At 46.5% G+C, this 22,884-nt stretch overlaps 2 protein-coding genes across 2 annotated transcripts; both read right to left on the bottom strand.

Moving 5' to 3' along the window:
* Positions 1-20: 20 nt before the first annotated feature.
* SMIM26 (small integral membrane protein 26) lies at positions 21-2,021 on the bottom strand. The gene is made up of 2 exons (XM_069799885.1): positions 1,874-2,021; positions 21-713 (listed from the first exon to the last, which is right to left on the bottom strand). Exons 1-2 carry the CDS (start codon positions 1,995-1,997, stop codon positions 529-531), a joined length of 309 nt encoding a protein of 102 aa, XP_069655986.1. The 5' UTR covers positions 1,998-2,021; the 3' UTR covers positions 21-528.
* A 698-nt stretch (positions 2,022-2,719) lies between these two features.
* SEC23B (SEC23 homolog B, COPII coat complex component) lies at positions 2,720-21,605 on the bottom strand. The gene is made up of 20 exons (XM_069799886.1): positions 21,488-21,605; positions 18,802-19,034; positions 17,689-17,746; positions 16,951-17,037; positions 16,510-16,746; positions 16,048-16,133; positions 15,036-15,180; positions 14,333-14,491; positions 13,407-13,522; positions 12,077-12,200; positions 11,488-11,568; positions 11,073-11,162; positions 10,173-10,279; positions 9,835-9,988; positions 8,328-8,405; positions 7,931-8,092; positions 6,989-7,075; positions 5,252-5,407; positions 4,317-4,382; positions 2,720-3,172 (listed from the first exon to the last, which is right to left on the bottom strand). Exons 2-20 carry the CDS (start codon positions 19,020-19,022, stop codon positions 3,083-3,085), a joined length of 2,304 nt encoding a protein of 767 aa, XP_069655987.1. The 5' UTR covers positions 19,023-19,034; positions 21,488-21,605; the 3' UTR covers positions 2,720-3,082.
* Between the last annotated feature and the right edge of the window lie 1,279 nt (positions 21,606-22,884).

Below are 22,884 nucleotides of genomic sequence, written 5' to 3'. Positions count from 1 at the left end.
AAGTTTTCAGCTTACAGTAGTTTCTCTGCACTTGCAGTTCCTCTCTTGTAAGCTTTTATTTGAAGGATGATTAACAACTCTCATATCCCAAATGTTCCTTCCCATTTACTAATCGTTCTTAAGTACCCATTTCAAAGCTGACCAGTTGAGGAGCCATTCCGGGTACGTCCCGATCACCCAGGTACATCCTGCACACCAGCTGGGAAATGAACTTCATGAAAATAACCGCAACAGCCACCTGGTCAGAGCGTTGGACCCAAGACACCAGGCAGCGCGCAGATTCGTTAACATCTCACAACATGCCTAGTTGAACCCAGTTCATGTTTAGTAATTTGAATATACGTGCAAAGAACAGCAATGATCCGAGCAGATGAGAAGATCTGCAAGTTCTACGAAGTTGTGTCAGAGACGGAGCTGTCGTTTCAGCAATGGAAGAGAAAGTTTTCCACCGACGGTCTGGTGCCAGGCACCAGGATGACTATCTCGGAGAAGCCAGCTCCAGCACCAAGTTCTGAGCTTCCAGACCATTCAATTTTCAGAAGGAGGGCTGTCATTAGGATCAAAGAATGATTTCACACGCCTGAGTAGTCGAGTAATAGGAGGCTGAACTTCCTTGTATGTTATTATTGTTGTCACTTTAAATCCTAAAGCTGTTTCTCTAGTGTATACTTCCTTGTGGGTTGCTTGGTTTGCCTGAGGATCACTTTCATTCTCTAAGGAACAGGGAGGGTAAGGGGGGAGAAAAAAAAAGAGCATAGCAATAAAAATGTTTTATCCCTTCATCATGGCAAAACAGCAGCTGCATAGGCATTCGGTCTTCTTTTTGCTTTTTCTTAAACACTGAGAAACAGATAGCGAACATCTGGTGACTGCATCGACAGAAAGTGATTTACTAGGGTAAGTTAGGTTGCTGCACTGGTACTGGACTAGTATCAGTACTACAGTAGCAGCAATAACAAGTGGCTTCCAAGTTATCCACATTACAGCTAGCTCCATGTTACTACATCTCAATAAGCAGCAGGCTGCTGAGGAAGAGCAACAGGAACACGGAGAGCCAACAGAATAGGATATTTTCAGTTGGAAGGGACCTACAATGATCATCTAGTCCAACTACCTGAGCACTTCAGGGCTGACCAAATATTAAAGCGTGTTATTAAGGGCATTGTCCAAATGCCTCTTAAACACTGACAGGCTTGGGGCATTGACCACCTCTCTAGGAAGCCTGTTCCAGTGTTCAGCCACCCTGTTCGTTAAAAAATACTTCATCATGTCCAGTCTAAATTTCCCTGGATGCAGCTTTGAACCATTCCCACGGCGCAAATAAAAGCACCAAGTCAGAAAGGGTCTAGAGCCTGTTCTTGTCACCAGAGATAAAAGCACATGCTTTTCCCACCAACACGGGATTTATCTCCCTTCCGGGTGAACCTCCTCGGGATGCCAGGAGGCGCTGGGCGCCCACCCTACCAGCAGGAGCCCTCACACTCGGCGGCCCCACAGCTCCAAGAGCCCCGAGAGGCAGGCAGGCAGGCAGGCTGCCAGGGCAGTTCAGCGCTGGCAGCACCCGACGCTGCCGTCCTCGGCCGAGGGAAGAGCCAGAACCGGGGCTGGGAGGGGGGAACCCCACCGCCGCCTTTCCCGCGGGCTCCGGAGAGCGCCCGAGCCCCGCCCCCAGCCAAGCCCCGCCCCCTTGATCAAGCCCCGCCCTCGGGGCACTCCCTCCGCCAAGCCCCGCCCCTTAGCCACGCGCCCCCTCAGCTCAGCCCCACCCCCTCGGCCGCCTCAGGCACTGGCGGCCGCCGCCGCCGCCGCCGCCGCGCTCCGCCGAGGTGACCCCAGGCGGCGTCCCCGGACTCGTGGTCGCTCTAGCCCGTACCGGGCCCGCCGCCGCTCTCCGTGCCGCCGCTGTTGAAGTTGTAGTGGAGCATGGCCCCCAGCATGGTCCAGCCGCCCAACGAGTAGAGCAGCGCCGCCCGCGCGTTCCACACCGCCGCCCGCATCGTTGTTCCCCCCCCCGCCCTGCCTTCCTCAGTAACCCCCGCGCTCATTGGTCGGGCCCCGCCGCCAATCGGGCGCCACGCCGCGCAGCGCGCGCGCATGCGCCCTGGGCTGCGGAGCGGGAAGGAAGCGGAAGATGGCGGCGGGGAGGCAGGGGCTGCTGCCGCCGCCGCCGCCGCCATAACCGAAAAGCTGCGCTCCTGCTGGAAAACACAGCGCCTGGGGGCGGTGGGAGGATGGCGGCAGGATGAGGGGCAGAGCGGGTTACGCGGCGGCGGCCGAGAACCCAGTTTGGGGGGGAGCTTCGCGACTGACGCGGCCGAGGGGGTGTGAGGTGATTCAGGCCGGCGCAGGGAGCCCACCGGGAAAACGGCCTAACTCGGGTGCAGAGCCCGAGTTAGCAAGAGCTGCACCGCCGGCTTTCAAGCCTGTTAACGCTGGGCTGAAGCGAGAGAAGGCAGGGCCTGACGTGACCCTGAGGCAACGCTTCAGCATGCCACCATCGTGCTCAAAGCACAGGTTGTACATTTCGCCCTGTCCCTGCGTCTGTCAAAGCGTTCTCCACCATCTAATACGTCTTCTGCACTGCCTTACCTTTAGAAGCTCCTCGAAATTATTTTCCAATAGCATGTACACACCCCAGTGTTACTTTTCCAACAATGAAAAGGAGGTAGGCCAAGTCCATTGCACATACAGCTGAATTAGGGATAGCACTAAATAGCAATGCTCTTACCCGGTTTTATTTTTCATTAATACAGTCCCTGGTTGCTAAAAGACACCTTTTAAGAACACGCAACATTAAAAATTAAGCTAAAGACTGTTAAAATCTGTATTGGCTAAATCATCCTTTAGTTCTAATTACAATGTATGAAAAATGTAGAGTAAACAGAATATAGACAAAAAGGAATACAAATAAATTAATATCTAGAAGGGCCAAGTAAAAAACTCTCCCTGAATATTTATTTCATTTAATACTTAAAAACCTTAGTCTAAAAGAGAGACAAGGAAATGTAAATTAATTGCTCCACTTCTGTCATCAACATGATCTATGTAACTCTTCTGCCCTTGCTTCTCGGTTTGATCAAAGTCATGATGCACTTGAAACTGCCAGCTTTTTTAGATGGTCCATGAATACCTGGAGACTAACATCATCTGTCAAGATTGGAGCTCCCGATTCCTGCAGAAAAATAAATAACGAGCCTAAAACAGTGGTATTAACACTGGGGACTAACTGAAAGCAAACCAGATGTCAGCACTCTGAACTAATTGCCTGCTAAATCAATCACCTTTTTTCCTGCAAAGGACAGATCTAGTGGAAAGATGCTACTCTGGCAACAGTAGTGACACTATCCTCTAGTGCAATCGGAGCTGCTGGAAAAAAGAAAGTCTCTTCTCTCTAAAGCATTAGGAATTTTGCTGTGCAAGCTCTACACAAAGGTGAAGAGGATATAAAAGTCCAGTATTCTCAGAAAATTCGATCTGTATCCATATGCTAGTTACCTTTTCCAGAATACTGAATACACTGCGACTTAAGGGTTTAAAATCATATTTGTAGGGAAGGGTGAGGATAAAGTTCTACATCAGGTCATCTGAAACTTGTAAGAACATATTCTGCATCAAATTAGCTGCTTCCTTCAAAAGCAGCCACCACAGAAAATTCTCCTGGTCTGCCTGTGCCCCACGTGTAGCTGGGATACAGGAAGGGAGGTCAAAGGGGCAAAGCACTCCTTGTGGAGACCACTCATCTCCTGCCATCAAGCTGCTGAGGTACTGAGCTGTTGTGGCAGCGCCTTTATGTGGACAGCCGTTCCTTGGATATATTGAAAAAAAGCCCCAACGCCAGCTGGATTTTGCTGAAAATTTGGGGGGATTCAGTACAAGAACAGGAACACAAGTTTAGTCATCCAGGCTTGAAAACTGTATTCTGATCATCTTGTCATCTAGTGCTCCCCACCAACAACCATGGACTGGAATAAGCATGCTGAATAAAAATCTAACCTGCCTAAGCTTTAGAGACAAACCTAATAAATCAGTTGTGTCTTTTAAAATGCTACAATTACTGCAGTCTCAGCTGGTAATTCCATTATTGGATCCTTTGGTACATAGAAATAACCTTGTTTCCTTGCACCGCAAAGCATGGTAAGATGTTCAAATCCAGTCACATATGCCTGCAAAAAGCTCTTGGGCAAGAAGTGGAGGACAAATGTAACCTGCTCCCAGTTTGTGGCCATGTGATGAAACAGGATGGCTAAGGCGTAGACAAATATGTAATTGTACAGTTTACAGCATTCCCAAACGTGACCAGCTCTTCCATTGCTTACCTGTCCCCACGCATAGAGGTTATTGTGGGTCTGAGAAGGGTTCACTTTAGACAAGAGGAACCGGGCCTATTAAGACAAAACATTAGAGAAGTAGTTTTGCAAAATGACAGACCTGTCAGCTCCCTCAAGACTTCTTACCGCCTTTGATACACTACTAGTGATGTTCCTCTGCTTTTGCAAGCAAGGTAGTAATTTAACTTAAACAGGTTTCAAGTCTAGAAACAGCCCTGCTCCACAGAAAACTTGTCTCCAAGGGGCAGAGAGTGCTCTGCTACAGCAAGCGGCACTCGCCTGGCAGAGCAGCTCTGGTTCCATGCGACACAGGCATGTCACCAGCACTGTCCCTCTCATGCCCCCATCTGCCTTTCAAAAAGAGGTCAGTGGAGGACCAGCATAACATGGTCACATCAAAAATTAGTACCAAATCTTTGGTTTGGAGCATGAATTCCTGCCTCTTCACTGCTACAAACAAGCCAGGTACAGACAAGCACAGCACAACTGCAGTTCCAGGAAGAACAAAAATAGGAACTATTTTATATCCTCATTCGGCATTAGAGAATAAAGGAACAGATGGTCAATCATTCAGCATAACTTGGCTGTCCTAGCAAGCTAAGTGTCCTAGCACTCCCTGTCTTGGTTAAGTTTAGATACATAGCCAAATCATTTCTTTCCCACCTCTTTGGGGGATAGAAAGATATTTAAGCTGGCTTTTTCTTTTTTTTCCATCCTCAGATTTCAGAAGCATATCCAGCAAGTGACTGGCTTATTAAAAGACAAAGTTGTAGTAAAAGCTCATGAGAAAATAGCAGGCTCTGTACTTTGAAGAGCTAAATTACCACTGTATTTAACTTACAGAACCATCCTTTTAGTAAAGCAGCAAGACAGCTATTTGCTCTATTCAACAACAGAAAGAGTTCCTCAATAAACCTCCTTACCTGACTGCCCCCGTGTTCCGTGTGGATGTAACGCGGCATTGGGAATCTAGTCTGCAAGATTTCCTGGGCGTCATCCAGTGGGGCTTGCAGTAGGTGCTTGAAGTTTTCATATTCAGGCATGTCTTGGTAACCAGCTTTCTGCCACTGTGCAATAGTCTATTGAAGGGACAGGGAGAAAATTAAAAAATAGTAGAGATGTTGGCAAGCCTTCCCTTTTTAACCCACACGTCTTAAGGCAGCAGAACATTACACGTACTTCTGCTTACAGAGCACAGGGCAAATGCACATTTTCACTACTCTGGCAATAACATTATTTAGTTTCTGTTCCTGAATTTAAGAACAGGCATTCAACACAAAAGCTAGCAGCAGTTTGTGCAGTGCAAGAGCAATTCGTTGAAAGGGATCTTCAAGCCTTTATGTTTCAGCCTGCACCAACATAGAAACACAAAGCATTTATAAATCACTGATGTTTTGAATCTGACTTGGTCTTACACGAAGCAGCCACTGCCTTACAGTGGCTAACCACATGTACCTAACAGTTGCCGTGTACACATGCAGATCACACACTTAGCTCTTCCTGTGACTAAGTTCTACCCAGTTGCTGGGTGTCTTGCTCTGCAACAGTAGGTAGAAACTGTTCAAGGTAGCTCTGGAAGATTTATTGTCATTGTTGAATCAAGCGTTCAACTCCTGTCTGCGTCAATTGGGTATCCCTACTCAATTCTCAAAGGGGACAAATACTATATAGAGCGAGGTTGGGAGCTAGTAATGGAGCTGCTGCAAACTATCGTGCCGAACTTCAAGCATTCTAGTAGCAGTCATTAAATGAAGTAGCTTAGTTCAAAAACAAAGGTAAGAGTTAAAATGCCTCCCAAAAAGTTTTCACTAATAGGAATGTTTGACCATAAACCAAGATGGTTTTATTTAAACTACTCCAATCTGATGCCATGTTTAGGTAGAAGAAACTGGATGAGGGCCACTACCCAAGCAGGGCTATAAAGGAGATCAGAGATTTTAAAAAGCATCAAAGAACAGGGAGATTTCCAGAGAAAGAAGTGGAAAGCCAGTTTCCTCTTCATCCCTTACCCCACAACTACTTTAGGATGTGAGACATTTCTATTACCCAGCTACAGTAGTGTACCACTCCCTTACAAAACCTGACAGGACTGAAATACAGATCTACAGGTCTGCATACTGAAGAAGCACTGGAAAGCCACGGCTTTGGACACTGGTATAAATCTGCATGTTTAGAAAGGGCCAGTACCTAAGCACTTACCTCAGTCACCATCAAAGGAATACAAGAGCAGCTGTCAAAAACATTCAGTATTTAAAAGCAAAAACTGGAAAAATTTCTAACTGATTTCTTTAAGAGCAGTACTATTTAAGTGTCAAAACCCAGCAACCAAGTATTATCACTTATCTGAAAACCAGACTGCAGCTCTCTGCCCTGCTTAGTTTCAAGTTTCTCTGGCCTTTTCCAGGAATGGTAAGGGACCACCTTCATTAGCAAGCTAACATGACAGCTGTTACTCAGTGCAGAACATACTTAGCGGCTCCACTACGACTTTTTTGTTAACTCAGACAGTGGGGAAATTGTATTAAAACTGGCAGCACGTATGCAATGTCATTACGCTAGCGTGGGCTTTGCAAGCAGCTTATTTTCTACTAACAATGATGCTGTCTGCATGCATGGCAGGAGGGAGTGCAAACAGAGAAAGAGAACGTATTTCAACGTACCTCACCAAGGTAGATAACTATCTGGAAGAAAGTATCCATCAGTAGGATTCTGTCAGGAAGAATACTGCTGCTGTCCAAAAGCACTGGCTGGAGAAAATAAAGATGAAAAGTCAGGCACCACTAAGCCTTCAGAACTGTGTTAACCTTCATGGGTGGCCAGATAGCTTGCTCAGCCCTGCCCGTATAGATGCAACTCCACCAACGGCTGCTCAGTCCATGCGAACGCCCTGCAGAGCCCAGTCAGCCTCCTGCAGCATCACTGAATGGAGCAGCACGTTATCAGCAACTGTATGAAGCACAGGATGCGAGAGAGCAATTTCTATGGCTATCCAAGTTTAATTCGAAATGATCTTGAACAAGAGTATCTCAAGAATAATAAGAAATAAAATGTGAACTCTGGCAAATGCTGCCAAGAAGGTTTCCAAGTGTTACTCCAACAGCTCCTGTGTTTCTTTCCTGCCAGACAGACTCATTTCATGGAAGCTATCAGTATAAGGGAATCCGTGTCTGTCCATTGAATACTTGCACATAGTTAAACACTGCTACATAAACAACTGAAAACAAGCAGCTGGTGGGAGATTATGATCTGGAAGGGCTGAGGCTTGCTGACTTACACAGTGGAGACAGCAGCCTCTGGCAGAGAAGCAAAAGTGATACTGACAGCAACAAGATTCACTGGATGGCAGGGGCCAGGGGCTGTGGCTCAGTAGCAGTGGGGAGGTTGTTCTGGGGGCCTTTTTTTGGTGGTTTGGGGGTTTTTTAATCGAAGCTGTATGCTTACTGAAAACACAATTCATATTTTACATTGCCCCATCTCATCCTTTAATAATTACCTTGATTAAAAAAATATATATAGGGGCCTTTTTGCTGAAATAGTGTTACTCTGACTGAATACTCATTATTTTGGATCAATCCACCTCTTCCTGTTAAACAGGGACTCACCTCAGGAGGTCCATGGAAAGAATAAGCATAAAGGATGGGCTGGATCATAATGAGAGACTGGGTCAAATCTTGCCTAGCAAAGTGGTGGCGGTAATAAGAAGATTCATCTGGACTGTTATTGAAGACCTGCAGGAATGGGGAGCGTCGCAGATGGAACATGAACTGCACCAGAAAGATGAGTGAGAAGAGAAATGTCAGCAGGTCTACCCTTTATTAACTCCTCAGAGTTCTTCCCTTATCAGTCATTCGCAGCACTGAACTACAGGACCAGCCCACCAAATTAAGAAAGCATCTGTTCCTCCCCTCTTGAATCTGATAAATGGTACAAGATGCTTTATCATGACTCTCACTCATCCTTGCACACTTTTCCCACGGCTGTGGGAAGTGAAGTTCTTACCTGGGGATACAAAGAAAATGATTCTGACAATCTGAAGGAGTTGGGATCATCTTTGTTGTATTGTCCAAATTTCTGACACTGTTGGAAGCAAAATGGATACTTTGGTTATCTCTCTCTCTTTTTTCTATTTTGTTTTCTTTTTTTAGAATTAACACCTTTTTTTTTTTTTTTTGGAAGGGTGTTCTTTTGGTTGTTTTTAAACAGAGCAACCAAGGCATGAACTTGACAATAACAAGTAATATAAAATTTACAGGCTATTTTTAAGTCAGTGGTTTCTGTATCTTACTGAAATGAGAATGATTATTTGATCTACTTATCTATTTTTATATATATATACATATATATATATATATATATAAAATCCAGATTTGAAATTATCTAAGAATGAAATAGTGCTTCTAGTACAACCCAAATTTTTCCATCAAATCAGGGATACTACGTTATACCTAAGCTGCTTTGTACACTATGAAACACTTCTGCAGCAACTCTCCTTCCTTCTAGAGCAGCAGCAGACTGGCATTTCATCAACTGCTTCACTGAAAATAAGAAGCATCAATGGTTTCAGCAATTTAACTATAAATGACTCCACAATCATTTCACCACGCAGCATGCCCATGTGTGTTCTGGTGCTCAAATCTTTATTTGATACTGGCCCTGTTTTTTCAGTGTCTGATGTGCCATATCTGTTAGTATCAACTCCATGTGGGTGTTTGGACAAAGCCAGAAGCAATTTAGGCAATTGAGGCTTGTGAAATTCAAAGCAAGAGACAGTATGAAGTTGTGGAAGTGATTACTACCCTGAACTTGGCACTGGTGAACTTGGCACATCCGAATGCTGTGTACAGTTTTGGGCTCCCCAGTGCAAGACAGACATGGATATACTGGAGTGAGTTTAGCAGAGGCCACCAAGCTGGTCAGAGGCTGGAGCACCTCATGTAGAAAGAGAGGCTGAAGAAGCTCTTTTTGTTCAGCCTGGTGAAGAGTGGGATCAGGGAGTCATATCGCTGTCTACAGCTACCTAATGGGTAGCTGGAGAAACGGAAATTCTGATGGGGGACAGAGAAAAAAAATAAAAATCACAGCGACTGTGATCAAACATGGGAACAGCTTGTCAAGAGAAACAAGAGAAACTCCATCTTTGGAGATCTTCAAAACACAAGTGAACAAGACCTGAAGCAACCTGCTCTAACTTCAAAGCTGGCCCTACTTTGAGCAGGGGAGTTGAACCAGAGACCTCCAGAGATCCCCTCCCACCTGCATTATTCTGTGTTTCACTATCACTTCTTTAATCTCAGGTTTAACCCTCTCAGCATAATGGGATGATTACTTACCCCATCACAAGTCTGCTGATCATACTGGCTTCTGAGCTATCGCATACTACAACTACATGACCATGATCAGAGCACAAATGAAGCAAGTCAGTCTGGAAGAAGAATGCTCTTTCCATTTCCAGAGACCATTTTTACTAAAATCAAGAGTGCACCCAACTGCAGTCTATTGGTCTTACCAGTCTGATCAACTGTCTGTCCAGCCATCGCAGAACATCAGGTCCTTCCTCCGATTCAGCTCTGTACACTCCCAGTCGTGCCATCAGCACAGCAGCTGCTTCCTGGTCAAACGCAGCTTCTATATGCTGGAGCTGACTCTGTGCATCTGCCCAACTATAGGGATAGTAAAGGGTTAGTGCTACGTGCATTCACCTTCAGCAAAATCCAAACCAGATTCATCCTCCCTGTGCCAAATACTCTGCAGCCAATGCATGCAACAAAAAGCTAGAAAAATTCCAGCACAGACTGCGGCTTAAGTTTCTGCCATTCTGCCAAAGAACTGACATGAAATACTCACTTTCTGGCTATGGTGGTGACACGAATGCGTTTCTGTGTACTGGAGTGTTGATACTGAGTGACAAACTGCACTGCCCCTCTGCCTCCCTGAGGTATTGGTGCGTTGTGCTGCAAATGAAACAAAGTAAGCCTTCAAAACAGGCTGGCTTTTCCATTGCTTTGTACACTACAGAGAACTCCAGGGCATCATTTGAGCAATCACAGAATAAGTACAAGCTAGAGATGGACCAGAGAAGAGAGACGCGTCTGTTAGTGTTGTGTTTTCCAGCAGCCCTCAGAGTCAAGTGGTGCTGGGCCCATCTAATATTGGGCATGACGCTTCCTCAGCTTGTCCCTTAAAGGATGGCAGCAACTTATCATCTCTACAGCAATGAATGTAAGAACAGCGTTATGAGGTCTGAGCAAAAGTCCTGCGACTCCACCATCCTATTCCCTACAGTAACAAGCCCACACAGCAGAGAAGACAGAGACACGCACATGTGGAATAGAATTCCTTTGGGGTAGCTTTCCGAGCTTCTAGCTGCCACACACACAGAAACTTCCCCAGCCAAAAGTTACTTCTCAGCCATCAAGTTATTACAGCTTGGAGGACCAATTCTCCAAGAATTTGAAGCTATTTATATTTTTATTCTCTACAGCACCTACTGGCAAAAAGACAATTTCTTCTTTGTTAAATAAATACAATAGAAAGAAGACAAGGAAACAATGCAGGTTTCATACAGAACAAAAATGTTAGGCAATTTATGCATATGAAAACGACCCCTGAGGCTATTTCTTTGGCACAAAACACACCATCCGTCTGCAACACAGGGGATGTCATTGCATTTTCTGGCCCTGTTACAAACAAATACTTCGGTGTGTAAAAAGGATGACCAAAAAAAAAAGAGAAGCCAGGACTGACCTGATTTACCACTTCAAAGTAAATGGCCAGAGTTGTGCTGGGATCCAGACTACAAATTTTCCATTGAGATGTTCCTCCAATTCCAAGCTCCTGCACAGAATTGAAAAGAAAGCAGCATTTTTGTCTCTAGCAGCAGATAAGGCAAGCTTATGTTACATTCTCGTCAGAGGTACAAGTTAAGGCAGGCCTTATTTCTTATCTTTTGGGTGTGAATAAAGTTACTGAAGGCCATACAGTTAAAAGAAAGCTTTATGGGGCAAGAATTCAGTCTAGGGAAGACTCTCTTTTCCTAGGGATGTTTCCAAATTGTTCTCCTTGAAAACTCTGACATTCTAGCTGAGCTGTAGGTCTAGTCAGAAACTTTGCTCTGTTTATTTACTTCTTTATTAAAGATTTTTCCATGTCAGAAACTTACGTTTTCAGAGACACACGGCCCTTTAGCATTCAGGGATATGCATGGTCCAATAGCTCCTGCAATTTTCAGCTCCCTAGAGGTCTAGAACAAGATAAAAAAAGTTGTTTGTTTGGGTTTTTTTTTTAAATCAAGTCAGTCAAATAGAATACACACAGACTAAATCAGTTGCTCAGCTTTAATCAGATGATGCATACACATGGCTGTCAGGGAAAGCATCTCTGAGTATTCTCCTAGATCACCTACTGCTACAATTAGCAGAGTAAAAGAATCTACATAGTCATGTTTTAATAATGAAGACATATTTATAGTGACCACAAGAGAGTATGAAATGTTCCTTGCTGAGTAAGGAGAGGCCAAGCTCAGCTGCTTTTTTTAAAAACAAACAAACAAACAAAACACACACACAAACTTAATAAGCTTCCAAACAAAAATCCTCCACTGACTCCAGTACGGTGCTTCTCCCAAAACAGGCACTATGGCTGACCTCAAACATGTAGAATTTTCTACACTCCAGATACTTAAATCAACTTTTGAATGAACAGCATTTGTATTTGCCAGTTAATGTAATCCAATAAAATTAATCTCTCACCTTCACATCCAAACTTGCACCAAAAGCCATCCGAAATTCCCCATTGAAGCCTTTGTTAAATACACGCTGGAAGGTCTGCTTGAAGAGAGAAGTGTTGAAGGAGTCCCCCATCACCATGTGTCCTCTGGAAAGAAAAAACAATACACAAGGGAACTGAAGCAACTGGGAACTAGAAGTAAAGCACAAAGGATACATCCCTCCAACTCTCACGCATGCGAACACATGCAGAAACTGTTTTAAAGCATGCCTTTGCATAGGTAGAATTTACGTCAGGGAACACAGATTCATGGATGCCTCCTCCAAAGCCAGACAAGTTAATGCTCCATCTTTGCCAGCTTGCTTTCTCAACTATATTTCTTGCCATCCCTTTAGCTGCCTTAAAAATGCTCATGTTCCACCAGTTAGAAGTATCTCAATTCAGTGAAGAGCTTTGCTCAGCCTCTTCTCCTGAGCAGGGCTGAAACCACCCACACTACAGACAGGATAGCTGCACCACTGCAGCATGAAGATGGGCGCATGGGTCTGTGCTGTGCCTCCCCAAAGTGCCTTGGTAAACCCAGGCCTGATCAGATGGAGCTGAGTAACACAACCAAAGGGTCAAACAATTTCTACTCTGCTTACTGAGCGTTATGTGATTATTTACAAATATCTTGCATTTGCTCAAACCACCCTCTGACTCCCGAGACACAGCAGATTTTAAATGGCCAGTAAGACATGCTGAGTCCCCAAAAGGCCCGGTTTGGTACACAGCCTTCCTCACAGAGACCATAATGTTTTCAGCAATATAGAACACAGACATTTACCCCTTAGAGATGTCACTTAAAACTAGATCCAGGGAAGCCAAGAGTCCCTGGAAAAAGCACAAGTGAGCTGTTAAGCAGAGAAAATCTGGCCCACACGAGGAAAGCTTCTACCCACCACACCTGACAGTCTACTCTTCTGATGGCACTTCAGTCATGCACAAGACACAAAGCACGGCATCTCTATCCCATAAATTCTGGAAAGGATACTTGCTATCTCCCAAGGAGGCAGAAGGCATTTGCAAAAGACATATTGCACCATGCTTTAGAATACCTTTCTCAAAGCAGGACATCGAGTTTTCTACCAGCAGTGCTAATTCACATGCTGTTTTGAGACTTCAGAAATGTGGACTGGGATCAGGTGAGGTTTGCCATATAATTCCTGGCAAATTCAAACCACAGTTTAGAATAGAATGATAAAAATCTCACCCTTTTGCCCTGACAGCAAACTTAGCCGCTTCCTGAACTGTTCTCCCCCTCCAAAAGAAAAATACAGGCGCCAATTTTGTGCTCTCCTGCTATGAACATACCCGGTAAGGTTTGCACAACACTTCATCTCTAGCAGTCCAGTCTGATCCAGGGCACAGGCATAGATGTCGATGCAATGCCCGTTGGCTGCAGTGCGATTAGCCAGCGTCTCGTAGTGCTGGGGAAAACATATGTGGTGTTTAGGATGCCACAATGGGCAATTTTTCTACTGCTCTCCAGCTGAGGCCAACATGTGAAACACAAGGTACAAATGAAGCAATTACCAGTGTTGTGGTAACTAAACAGCTTTTTGGTCTTACTGCTTTGCTGGAGCACGCTTCTCCCTCCTAGGATGTTTGCACTTGGATGAGCTTGAGTTGCATGTCACAAATACAGAGAGTGCATGAATTGCACAGGATCTTTGCCTGCGGAAACCCAAAGGTTTCCAGGTGATACTTAAGAGCACAGCTGTCATACTGCTTTCTCTAAGCTGACAGGAACATTTCATGTCTGACCTTTTTACTATTTGAACTGTTGTTTCATACGTCAAGAAGACAAAGAAGGCTTTCTGGAAGTGACCAATTCTTGGAAGACAGGTTTTCTCCTCCCCAGAAGGAGATACAATGATGTTGACGAACTCTCCACCCACTATCAGCTAAGAAACAACACCAAAATACTTCTTTCTCTGAGAAGGCACAACACCATGCTGGAGAAGTAACTAGGAGGAAGGTTTTTTTTACCTTTCCCTTGACCATTCTCACAATTTAATGTACACAAAAGGCTCAGGCACTTCAAGGACAATGATGCAAATATCTGGACATACTATTCCCATATCAAGAGAATGGAATATGTTTCTTCCCTGGGGAAGGACATTGGGCAGCCGTCAACATAGCAGTGTATGTAGGTTTGTGTTATATCCTTTCCCCCCATTTAGTGTTCTGATACAATATTCAGTTTTTGAACATACCCAGCAGGCACTAGCACCTACTTTTGTGGCCTTCTTCATGAACCTTGCATTGTCCTTCTCTATGTCGTGCCAAGAACGGATGGGTGTTTTCAGTTCATCTCCTACCACCATGCCTGGTCCTTGTGTTGGTGGCCCACCTGTAAACAGCATTATTCTGGCCCCTGTGTTTGGAAATGTGCCCTAAAATAAAAACAAAGACTTATATCAGAGTGGGGAGGGGAGAGAGACTGATTAAATGGCAACAATGCTTTCTTTAGAGAAGCATTTGCATGTGTTTCTGCAATGTCATTAGGGACCTGTCACTGCTAAAGGTTGCCTTGATAAACAGCGATGCATTTCCTGACAGTCACAGCACCCTCAAGTTTAGACTCAAGCTACATCAAGCTTCATGTCTTCATAACAGGAAGCAGGCAGTTTCTGTTCTTTTTACTTACATCTTAGATGACCCTCAGATAAACCCAGTGCATCGTATCACGTCCACATGGTGATACACACAGAGACCTTTAAACACCTGCATATTTTACCACTTAGATATAAACTCCCAGCCCACTCTACACCAGCTGGTGCTAACACATGTCCAATGTCAGTAGAGAGAAATTGCACCTCTGCAGCCCAACGTAACTGGGCCACAGACCAAGCTGGACTGACACCTGCATACGTCTCCGCAAAGACAGTCAGGTACTTACTCTGACCAGCTCATCTCAAACAAAAGCACTAAGAGTACCTCCAGTAAGCCAACAGCAATCGAAAGAGCCACTCCAGTGGAACGTAAAGGCCTCTTTCCCTGGGTCACTGGCCATGGGTCCCTTTGCAGTTCTCCAAGCAGATCTGTTAAATTCATGTCAATCTTATGTACTGGCTGCAGAAACCTGCAAAAATGAAAATAAAATGTTTTCCTGCTTATAAGTTTAGAGAAAAATAAAGTGCCTCTTTGTTCCTGGCACATATAAATTGCACCGAGATAGTTATCAGAAGCAAAAAGTCATGTAGCATGTTCCCTTCTTACATCCAAACCTTCCAAGATAACAGGCCTGTGCAAAATAAAAAATTTTATCAAAGCAAGACATCAGGAAGTGACAAGAACGTGAAGTCACATACAGCACAGGAAAGAACTATAATGGTGATTTAGTCTAGCAAAACGCACAAGAGCTGCCACTGAAAAAGAGGAGCTGAGAAAGAGAAAACTGTATTCAACAGAGGCAAATACAGCTTTAGTGTTCAGGGGTCACTGCTTGCCTGTCAATCATTTTTTGGACTTGCTGTATTCAACAGAGGCAAATACAGCTTTAGTGTTCAGTGGTCACTGCTTGCCTGTCAATCATTTTTTGGACTTGCTGGGTCAGGGGGTAGGAGGTGGTATGTAGGATTGCTATGCAATGCATGGACCAGGTCCCCCATTGGCTGGTCAATCAAAAAGACAGGCCCTTGCTCCAAACTGCTCCTGAGAAATATGCTTTCCAAAACCAGCTATGTTTTTCAAGTAGAAATCTAGCTTGACTGGCAATCATGTTCTCGCAACTGCAAAGCCAAGGTACTGTAGAAGTCTAATACCTTGCCTGCAGCTCTAGTAAATCCCATCCATACGTATCACTTGATGTAGGGAAATAACTGTGACAAGACAATACCATTTAAATCTTCTTACAAAGACCCCTCTTGGGAAACCCAGGTTTAGAAGTGTGACCCCAAAGGGGCATAAAACATCTGCCCTGCTTTTCTGCTGTGCTGGTGCAGCTTACCTGCTTGAAATAACAGGTTGCTCTGGAGTCTGAAGAGGTCTTCCCTGTTGAATGGGGACAGCTGGCCTTGAAAGCCCAAGCATATCCTAGAAAGTAGTAAAGAGGAGGCACAGGAGATGTATTATTCAAACACTAAACATATTTGCTGTCAAGCAGTACACCCTGAGGCCTGCAATACTGTAGCCTTAAATACATTAAAATCTGTGAAATGTAATTAATTTTCATACTCCCATTAGGAACGGATTAATGCCATTATGTGAGACACACAAACTCTATCTTGGACAAGCTTCCAAGGAATTTACAAAGGCAAAAAGATAGGACAGATATTGGGAGGGAAACAGGCTAACAGTCAAGAGCACTGAAGCCTCCTTCCTCCCCGAAAGCCCAGCGCTTGAAAGACCAGCAGTGGTGTCAACAGAGCTAACAGGAACAAGCCACTGCCTAAGAGATGGCAGAACATACCTGTATTTGCTTAGCTGTCAGGTCTTTTGTGCCCCTAAACACGTAGCTCTTGGAAATCCCTTCGCAGCTCAGCTCGTGAACCTGGACCATTCTGCCAAAAGTGATAAGCCCCACCAGAGCATCGGCAGGCAGCAGACTTAAGGACATCTGGAGGGACTCCTTCAGCGCCTGCAAGTCCTCCTCTTCCAGGCACGTGTCAACAACATACAGGAAGATCAATGGCGTCTGCGGACCCCGCTAATGTAGAAAGAGATGGGTTTACTAGGTGTGTGCATATGCCAGATGACACTTTAAATGCCTTCAGGAATAAAATGAGCCCTATCTTAAGCACCTTGCAGAAATGTTATTTATTTGCATTAACTTAAGGAAATCTAATACATACATAATCTGTCACAAACAAGACAATTCTGGTGGCTTCAAACTTTCCTATGATTCATTTACCTGCACTATATATTCAATTGTTGAAAACTGAGGCATAAGCTCTGCTGGTTGGTTGACTTCAGATATGCCTGCATATGCTGGAGGGAACTGAAAAAGAGAACAAAAAATTAGGACAAGGAAGTTACAGGACAGAAATGTAGGGCCCTCCTCTGCAGTACAGAGGCTGCCCTGCTCATGACGTGTTTATTCAACTCTGTGTTTACTGCCACTGCACCAACCTGATTAATTCATGACAAGAGACCCATACTGCTGTTTTCCTAAGCACAGACAACAAGTGGCCAGCAGGATGGACAGCTGCTCAACCCAGTGTAAGTAAAAGGTAGAACTAAAGCAGTGACTATGTATTAGCTGAAATTCATTTAGCCATGTGACAGTTTCTGATGGCAAAAGTCTACTCAAATCTAATTAATTTCATACTTGGCAAGAACAGTAAACGTCAAGTGCAAAAAATACACTGGAAACACGTGGGACGAAATAGCATTTTTATCTCCTTCCTATGCCCTGCATACTGATAAAATCACTGGCAAAACTGAACTGAAAATAGACAAGACGTCAGGTAAAAGAGACCCATTAACAAGTACTCTGGCCTGCATTCGGCAAGAGAAAAAGGCCAAGGGAAGGAATCTAGAAAAGTGGAATTTATGCTTAACATCCTTCACCAGGGGAGGCCACGAGGGGAGGCCACCAATAAAATGTTTCACTGAAAAGATAGAAGGGCTGATGCTTTTTCCAATTTACCTGATTTCTCTGAAAACAGAAGTTACAAGCCCAGAGCTTGGCCCGATAGTCGACTTGGCTGCAATGGAAAGATGAGATGTCAATATAACTATATTTTACAGCGCAGCTTCACAATTATCTATGCTGGTTCACAGCACTAAGGAAAAAACAGAATATCAGACACTCCAACTTGAACGACAAGAGTTTTAGGGATTCAGACTCTTGTTCTATTGCCAGAAAGTCCCTTAGCTTATCCAGCCCTGCCACTTCCAGGCTTGTCAGCGTGACAGACCACTGACAGCTCTCCAGAGCGAAGCCTTTCGCATACAAAGACTTGAGTCTAATCATTCTTTCACTACCCTTGGGCTTATCTCAGTCATCTTATTGTTTGTACAGCTGTAGCACACAAGTACTCCAGCCACAGAGCAGCAGGAGCCACTCACCCAGATGCTGCACAAACACTGAATAAATAGGCGGTTCCCTGCCCCTAAGAGTTTACTCTCTTCAGCCCGTTACAACACACTGTTACTGCTGGTGCAGTAAAGCCTGGCCATATTCTTACTTCATGGGCCTGATCTCATCTTACTTTCTCTTCCTGGCCTTTTCTGCTCTTTCTCAGCCCAACACTATGCTCTGAGTATGTATGATCATCACATGATTCTGGGGCCAAGACTATTCCTCTCAAATTCTCAACAGAACTTCAAAGAAAACCTTGATGCTCATGCCGGAACTGACCTACAAGCAGCTGGATGTGTAAGAAGCTGGAAACCAAGTGAACATCACAGCCCAGACGACATTATTGGTATAATCAGCATCTTTGTTTATTTTAAGTTTCATCATTCACCACCAAATTCTCTGGGGTGGTAAGAGGACTGGCCATTTCCATACCACCTCTGCCTTAATAGCCTCCCCAAAGGCACTCATCTCTTCTCGGGTTCTTGCAGCTCTAGTAACAGGCTGGCATTCAGTATATCTTATTAGGCACACATGGATTTTAACAAACCCACTACCTCTAAATGAAAGAGGCTGCCAGACACAGGGCAAAGAAAAAGGGGAACAAGGAAGTAGTGAAGTTCGGATAAAAACTAGGTACCATCCAGCCTCTCTTAACATCCCCAACCAAGAAATTCGTACCAGAGTGGGCTGAGCACTGCTTTGCAGGTTGGCCTGCTACAAAGCACCGGTTCATACTGCACAGGTGGCAGGTCAAGACGCTCCTTCAGTGGGGTCAGAAGACAGGCCAGGGGGACAACCATCCTTGTGGCCTCCAGCCTGCTGGAAGGCCACACGTTCCAGCTGAAACGGACTCCATCACGCTCCTCGTTTTGCTGGATGAACTCCATGTACGTCGCCATGGGACTGCAGCTCTGAAAGGATGTAAGCAACACACGTTCAGGCAGTGGTCGCCTGTTTGGACAACGGTCCTGCAAAGAAGGTCAGCAGATCAACTACATATAGGCACGAGACGTTGCTGGACAAAGCCAATACATTACAAGGAGTTAATCCCATTATCAAATGAACCATGTGACTACATTAATCTCTTCTGTCCAGTGCTCTCATCAACATTCCAGACAATTAAAACACCACCAAATCCCATGAAGAAACAAGGAAATCTGACAGTCAAAGCCAGAATGCAAGTTGTTTTTTTTCTTCTGATCCACATTTAACTTTTCAATACCCACTCAGCCTCATGCTGGCCTCAAGGCAATCCTGCCTGACTCCGGTCAGTAAAGTAAAACAGGTCAGATTTGCACACATCCTGAAGCCTTCAGCTAAAACCTCGGGGGGAAAAAAGAAGGCCAAGTCTGAGACCAAGACACTCATCACAAATGTCACCCGGTTGCCAGCCTGACCTGCTTACAGCTGGAAAGGAGCACATGACAAAAGGGTCAGAAAAGGTCTTTGGTGATTTTAGACACCCTCTGTGCGTGGCACCATGTCCCACTCCCAGTAAGGGAGGAATTGAGAGTCCAGCAGACTTCAGAAAAGACATGCTATCCAAGGAGAGATATCCCCAACACACCAGAGAAGTCACTCTCTGTATTGCCTTACTAAACTCTGAAGAGTAAGATGCCAGCAAGAGCTCCCAGGCCATCGTTACCTTTGATGTCTCTGAGAAAGGGAAGGACAAGCCTACTGAAAAACTCACTCGTCGAATCCAGCCCACATACAACACAGAGCACTGGCAGCAACTCAGAGCCAAGAGCAGCAGCACCACAACCCGCTCCAGATGAGGAAACTCAGAGGTTCACCTGCAGCTGCAGATGCTCCAGGACTACCTTACTCCTGGTCCTCACTGCAGGCGGGAAATTCAGGAGGGCCATAGGCATGAGAAATCAGAAGCATCACCTCGCCCAGAGGAGGAGAAGTTTTGATGTAACATTTTCCTACAGACCTCCAAACTCATCGACGTTTTCTTTGTCCTTGCTATTAAGGATGTAAATCAAGCTCACAGGGAATTGCCCTGTATTTCAACCCCCACCTCTGGATGGACAAATGGAAGGGTTCAGCAACACATCCCCACCACAAATGGGTCTGTCAGGGTAAAAGTCAGAGCTGAGCCTCCCTATAAAAGATCCTGCACATCAGAACATCAAGACAAACGCCTGACATCTCAGGTACACAGTGCAACCGCAATGTAAATTTACTCCATGGTCCTCCAGCTGCAGCTCAGCACCACTGCCCTGCCCCAGGCTGAGCCCCGATTGCCCGGCTGGGTTTTGCCTGGGCTGTGGCCCTGCTTTGGGGTCAGGATGGCAGGAGGGGAGATGCCCCCGCCCCCATGAGGGCTGTGTAGGGCCAGGTGCCTGCCCAATATGCCAGCCCCCCACCAGTGCAGGCCCCTCCGGCCCCAGTCCTGCCGTGACCTCCAGGGCCCATCCTAGCAGTAGGGAGGTCCCAAATCCCCTGTCCAGGAGAGGACGGACCCTTCCAAAGCCACAGCAGATGAGTGGTAGTAGCATTCCAGTCTCTGTATGGGATCTGCTATAGGGCACACTGCTGACCCCCACTCCTTCCAGCAAAGCTATAGGCGATGCTGCTGCTTCCTAGCAGTGCTATAGGGAACGCCACAGATCACCCAGCTGCTGTGCTCAGCACAGCTATAGGGGACACCATACAGATCCCCAGCCCTTCACCAGGAAGCGTATAGAGACCTTCACCAGAGATCCCTAGAGAAACCATAGGGGCCACCTCTGACCCCTACACCGCGGACCCCCTGCACTGCTACAGGCAGCACTGCTGACCCTCAGCACAGCCCCAGGGAACACAGCAGACCCCAGCCCTGCCCTGGGGGACCCTGCCAGGCCCCAGCACCCTCAGCACAGACCCGGGGGTCACTGCCGATCCCCGGCCAAGGAAAAGCTCCTGGGGACACGGCTGAGCCCCCGTGCTGCTCTATGGGACACCACTGACCCCCCCCAGACCCTCCTGTAGGAGCCAACACTGACCCTCCCCAGCACTCTCCGTAAGGGACACCACAGACCCCCCCCCAGCCACTCCCACGGGGAACCAAACAGACACCACCACCCCCCCCAGACCCTCCTCACCGGGGACACAACAGAACTCCCACAAACCCCACTCACAGTAGACCCCACTGGCTCCCCCCCCCACCCCAGACCCCGCTAGAGGGGACACCACTGACCCCCAGCCCTCCCTCACAGGGGACGCCACTGACACCCCTCCAGCCCTCCCCGGTGGATACCACTGGCCTCCTAGTCCACCCCCCAGCCTCCCCTCACGGGGGACACCACCACCAGCAGTCCCCAAGACGACGACGGGGGACGGGAACCCCCGTGGACACCCCCCCCCCAGCACCCACCTGCCAGCGCCGCTCCCCGCTGCTCTCTCCCGGCAGGCCCCGCGCTCCCGGCAAGGCCAGCTCAGCGGTACGGGGTGCCCGCTTTCAAAATGGCGGCACCAGCACGCCCCGCCCTCCCCCGCCGACATCTTGGCTAAGGGCACCCTACGCGCCGTTCTGATGGAGGGGAAGCGGCGTGACCTTAACAAACATGGCGAGGCGGCGGCGTCAGGGACGCCATCTTGACTAAGGGTGCTAGGGGCAGCGTTGGAATGGAGACGAACGGGGTGCCCCGACTAAATATGGGGGGCAGCACTTTGCTCAGGGTGCATGGCAGCTCCGGGGTGTGCCGTCGTGTTCAGGAGGGAGGGTTGTCTTTGTAAGAGTAGAAACTCCTGGGAAACAGACACTTGACAAAAATAAACTGCAAGCCCCAAGCAGCCTCATCTTTGCCTCAAGTTTTCTAGCCCCCCTCCTTCCCCAGCCGCGTTGGCTCTGGGAAGCGCGCCAGGCCAAGCTGTGAGGCTGCCCAGGCTGTGTGACGAGGTAGGGCTGGACAGCTGGGGCAGCCGAGCCGGGGGAGCGGGAACAGCTGAAAACTGGAAATGGAAAAGAAAAAGACCGACACACAACATTTGCCTGGTTTGGCTTGCCCTGAGGACACGTGCCCTTTGACAGCACATCTCCCGCCATTCACGTCCCTGGTTGACGGGGTCTGCTTTCAAATAGGCCTGACCCACCTAAATTGGATTTTCCTCCCTTGCTGTTGCTAGAAAAGAAGCAGGAGTCTGCTTGACCCTCACAGCTGGCTTGAGACCACAGTGGTTCATCACTCTGTGAGGAAACCTGTACCCCAGCCTGCTGGGAAAACCCCAGTGCTCAGACCCTCTGGTGAGGAGAGATCCAGAAATGGCCACAATATCCAGAAATGTGACATGCTGCCTGTGGATGTGTGGTAAGGTTTGACCAAGTCTGACCTGCCCCAGAAACTCTTCTGTGCCTTGAAACTAGGCAAATATGTTCCCTCTTTCATTGCTTCCTTCTCTTGTTGCTTCCCACAGTCTCTTCTGAAGCCAAAGAGGCAAAGCCTGTTCTAGTGAGACCTATGACAGGAATCCTACACCGTGGCTTCGTGTATGCAAATCCCTCTCTGAACGCTGCAAACTTTCACACATACTTCTAGGGGCAAAGGCGTTGTAGTGAAACATCTCAACCCGCTTCTAATAGTTTGGGTGCTTGCCTTAAATTCATGCAGTGGTCAGCCTATAAATATTCCCTAGACTTCTGCGTGAGCATCGCTCCATCCTTGCCTAAAGGAAATTAATGCCCTGTGAACAAGTTTACTTACCCATGCACTGTCAAGCTTTCATTTTTTTCTGTTTTCTCTCTTTTAAATGCAATAGAAGTCTATGTTTTGA

The sequence above is a fragment of the Haliaeetus albicilla genome, chromosome 13 (assembly GCF_947461875.1).
Source record: "Haliaeetus albicilla chromosome 13, bHalAlb1.1, whole genome shotgun sequence".
NCBI lineage: Eukaryota > Metazoa > Chordata > Aves > Accipitriformes > Accipitridae > Haliaeetus > Haliaeetus albicilla.
The sequence above is the reverse complement of the archived record's forward strand: the minus strand, read 5'-3'. Positions and strand labels throughout refer to the sequence as shown.

Bases quoted from the DNA above. Each gene is read 5' to 3' on its own strand.
- SMIM26 (XM_069799885.1), bottom strand. From the start codon at position 1,997: ATGCGGGCGGCGGTGTGGAACGCGCGGGCGGCGCTGCTCTACTCGTTG. The intron at 714-1,873 runs GTACGGGCTAGA...CCTGTTCCTTAG, and splicing joins GGAGAGCGGCGGCGGGCCCG to AGAATGAAAGTGATCCTCAG.
- SEC23B (XM_069799886.1), bottom strand. From the start codon at position 19,022: ATGGCGACGTACATGGAGTTCATCCAGCAAAACGAGGAGCGTGATGGA. The intron at 15,181-16,047 runs GTAAGCTGCACC...TCATTTTTGCAG, and splicing joins CAACCTGTTATTTCAAGCAG to GTTTCTGCAGCCAGTACATA. The intron at 3,173-4,316 runs GTAAGCAATGGA...ATTTTTCTGCAG, and splicing joins ACCTCTATGCGTGGGGACAG to GAATCGGGAGCTCCAATCTT.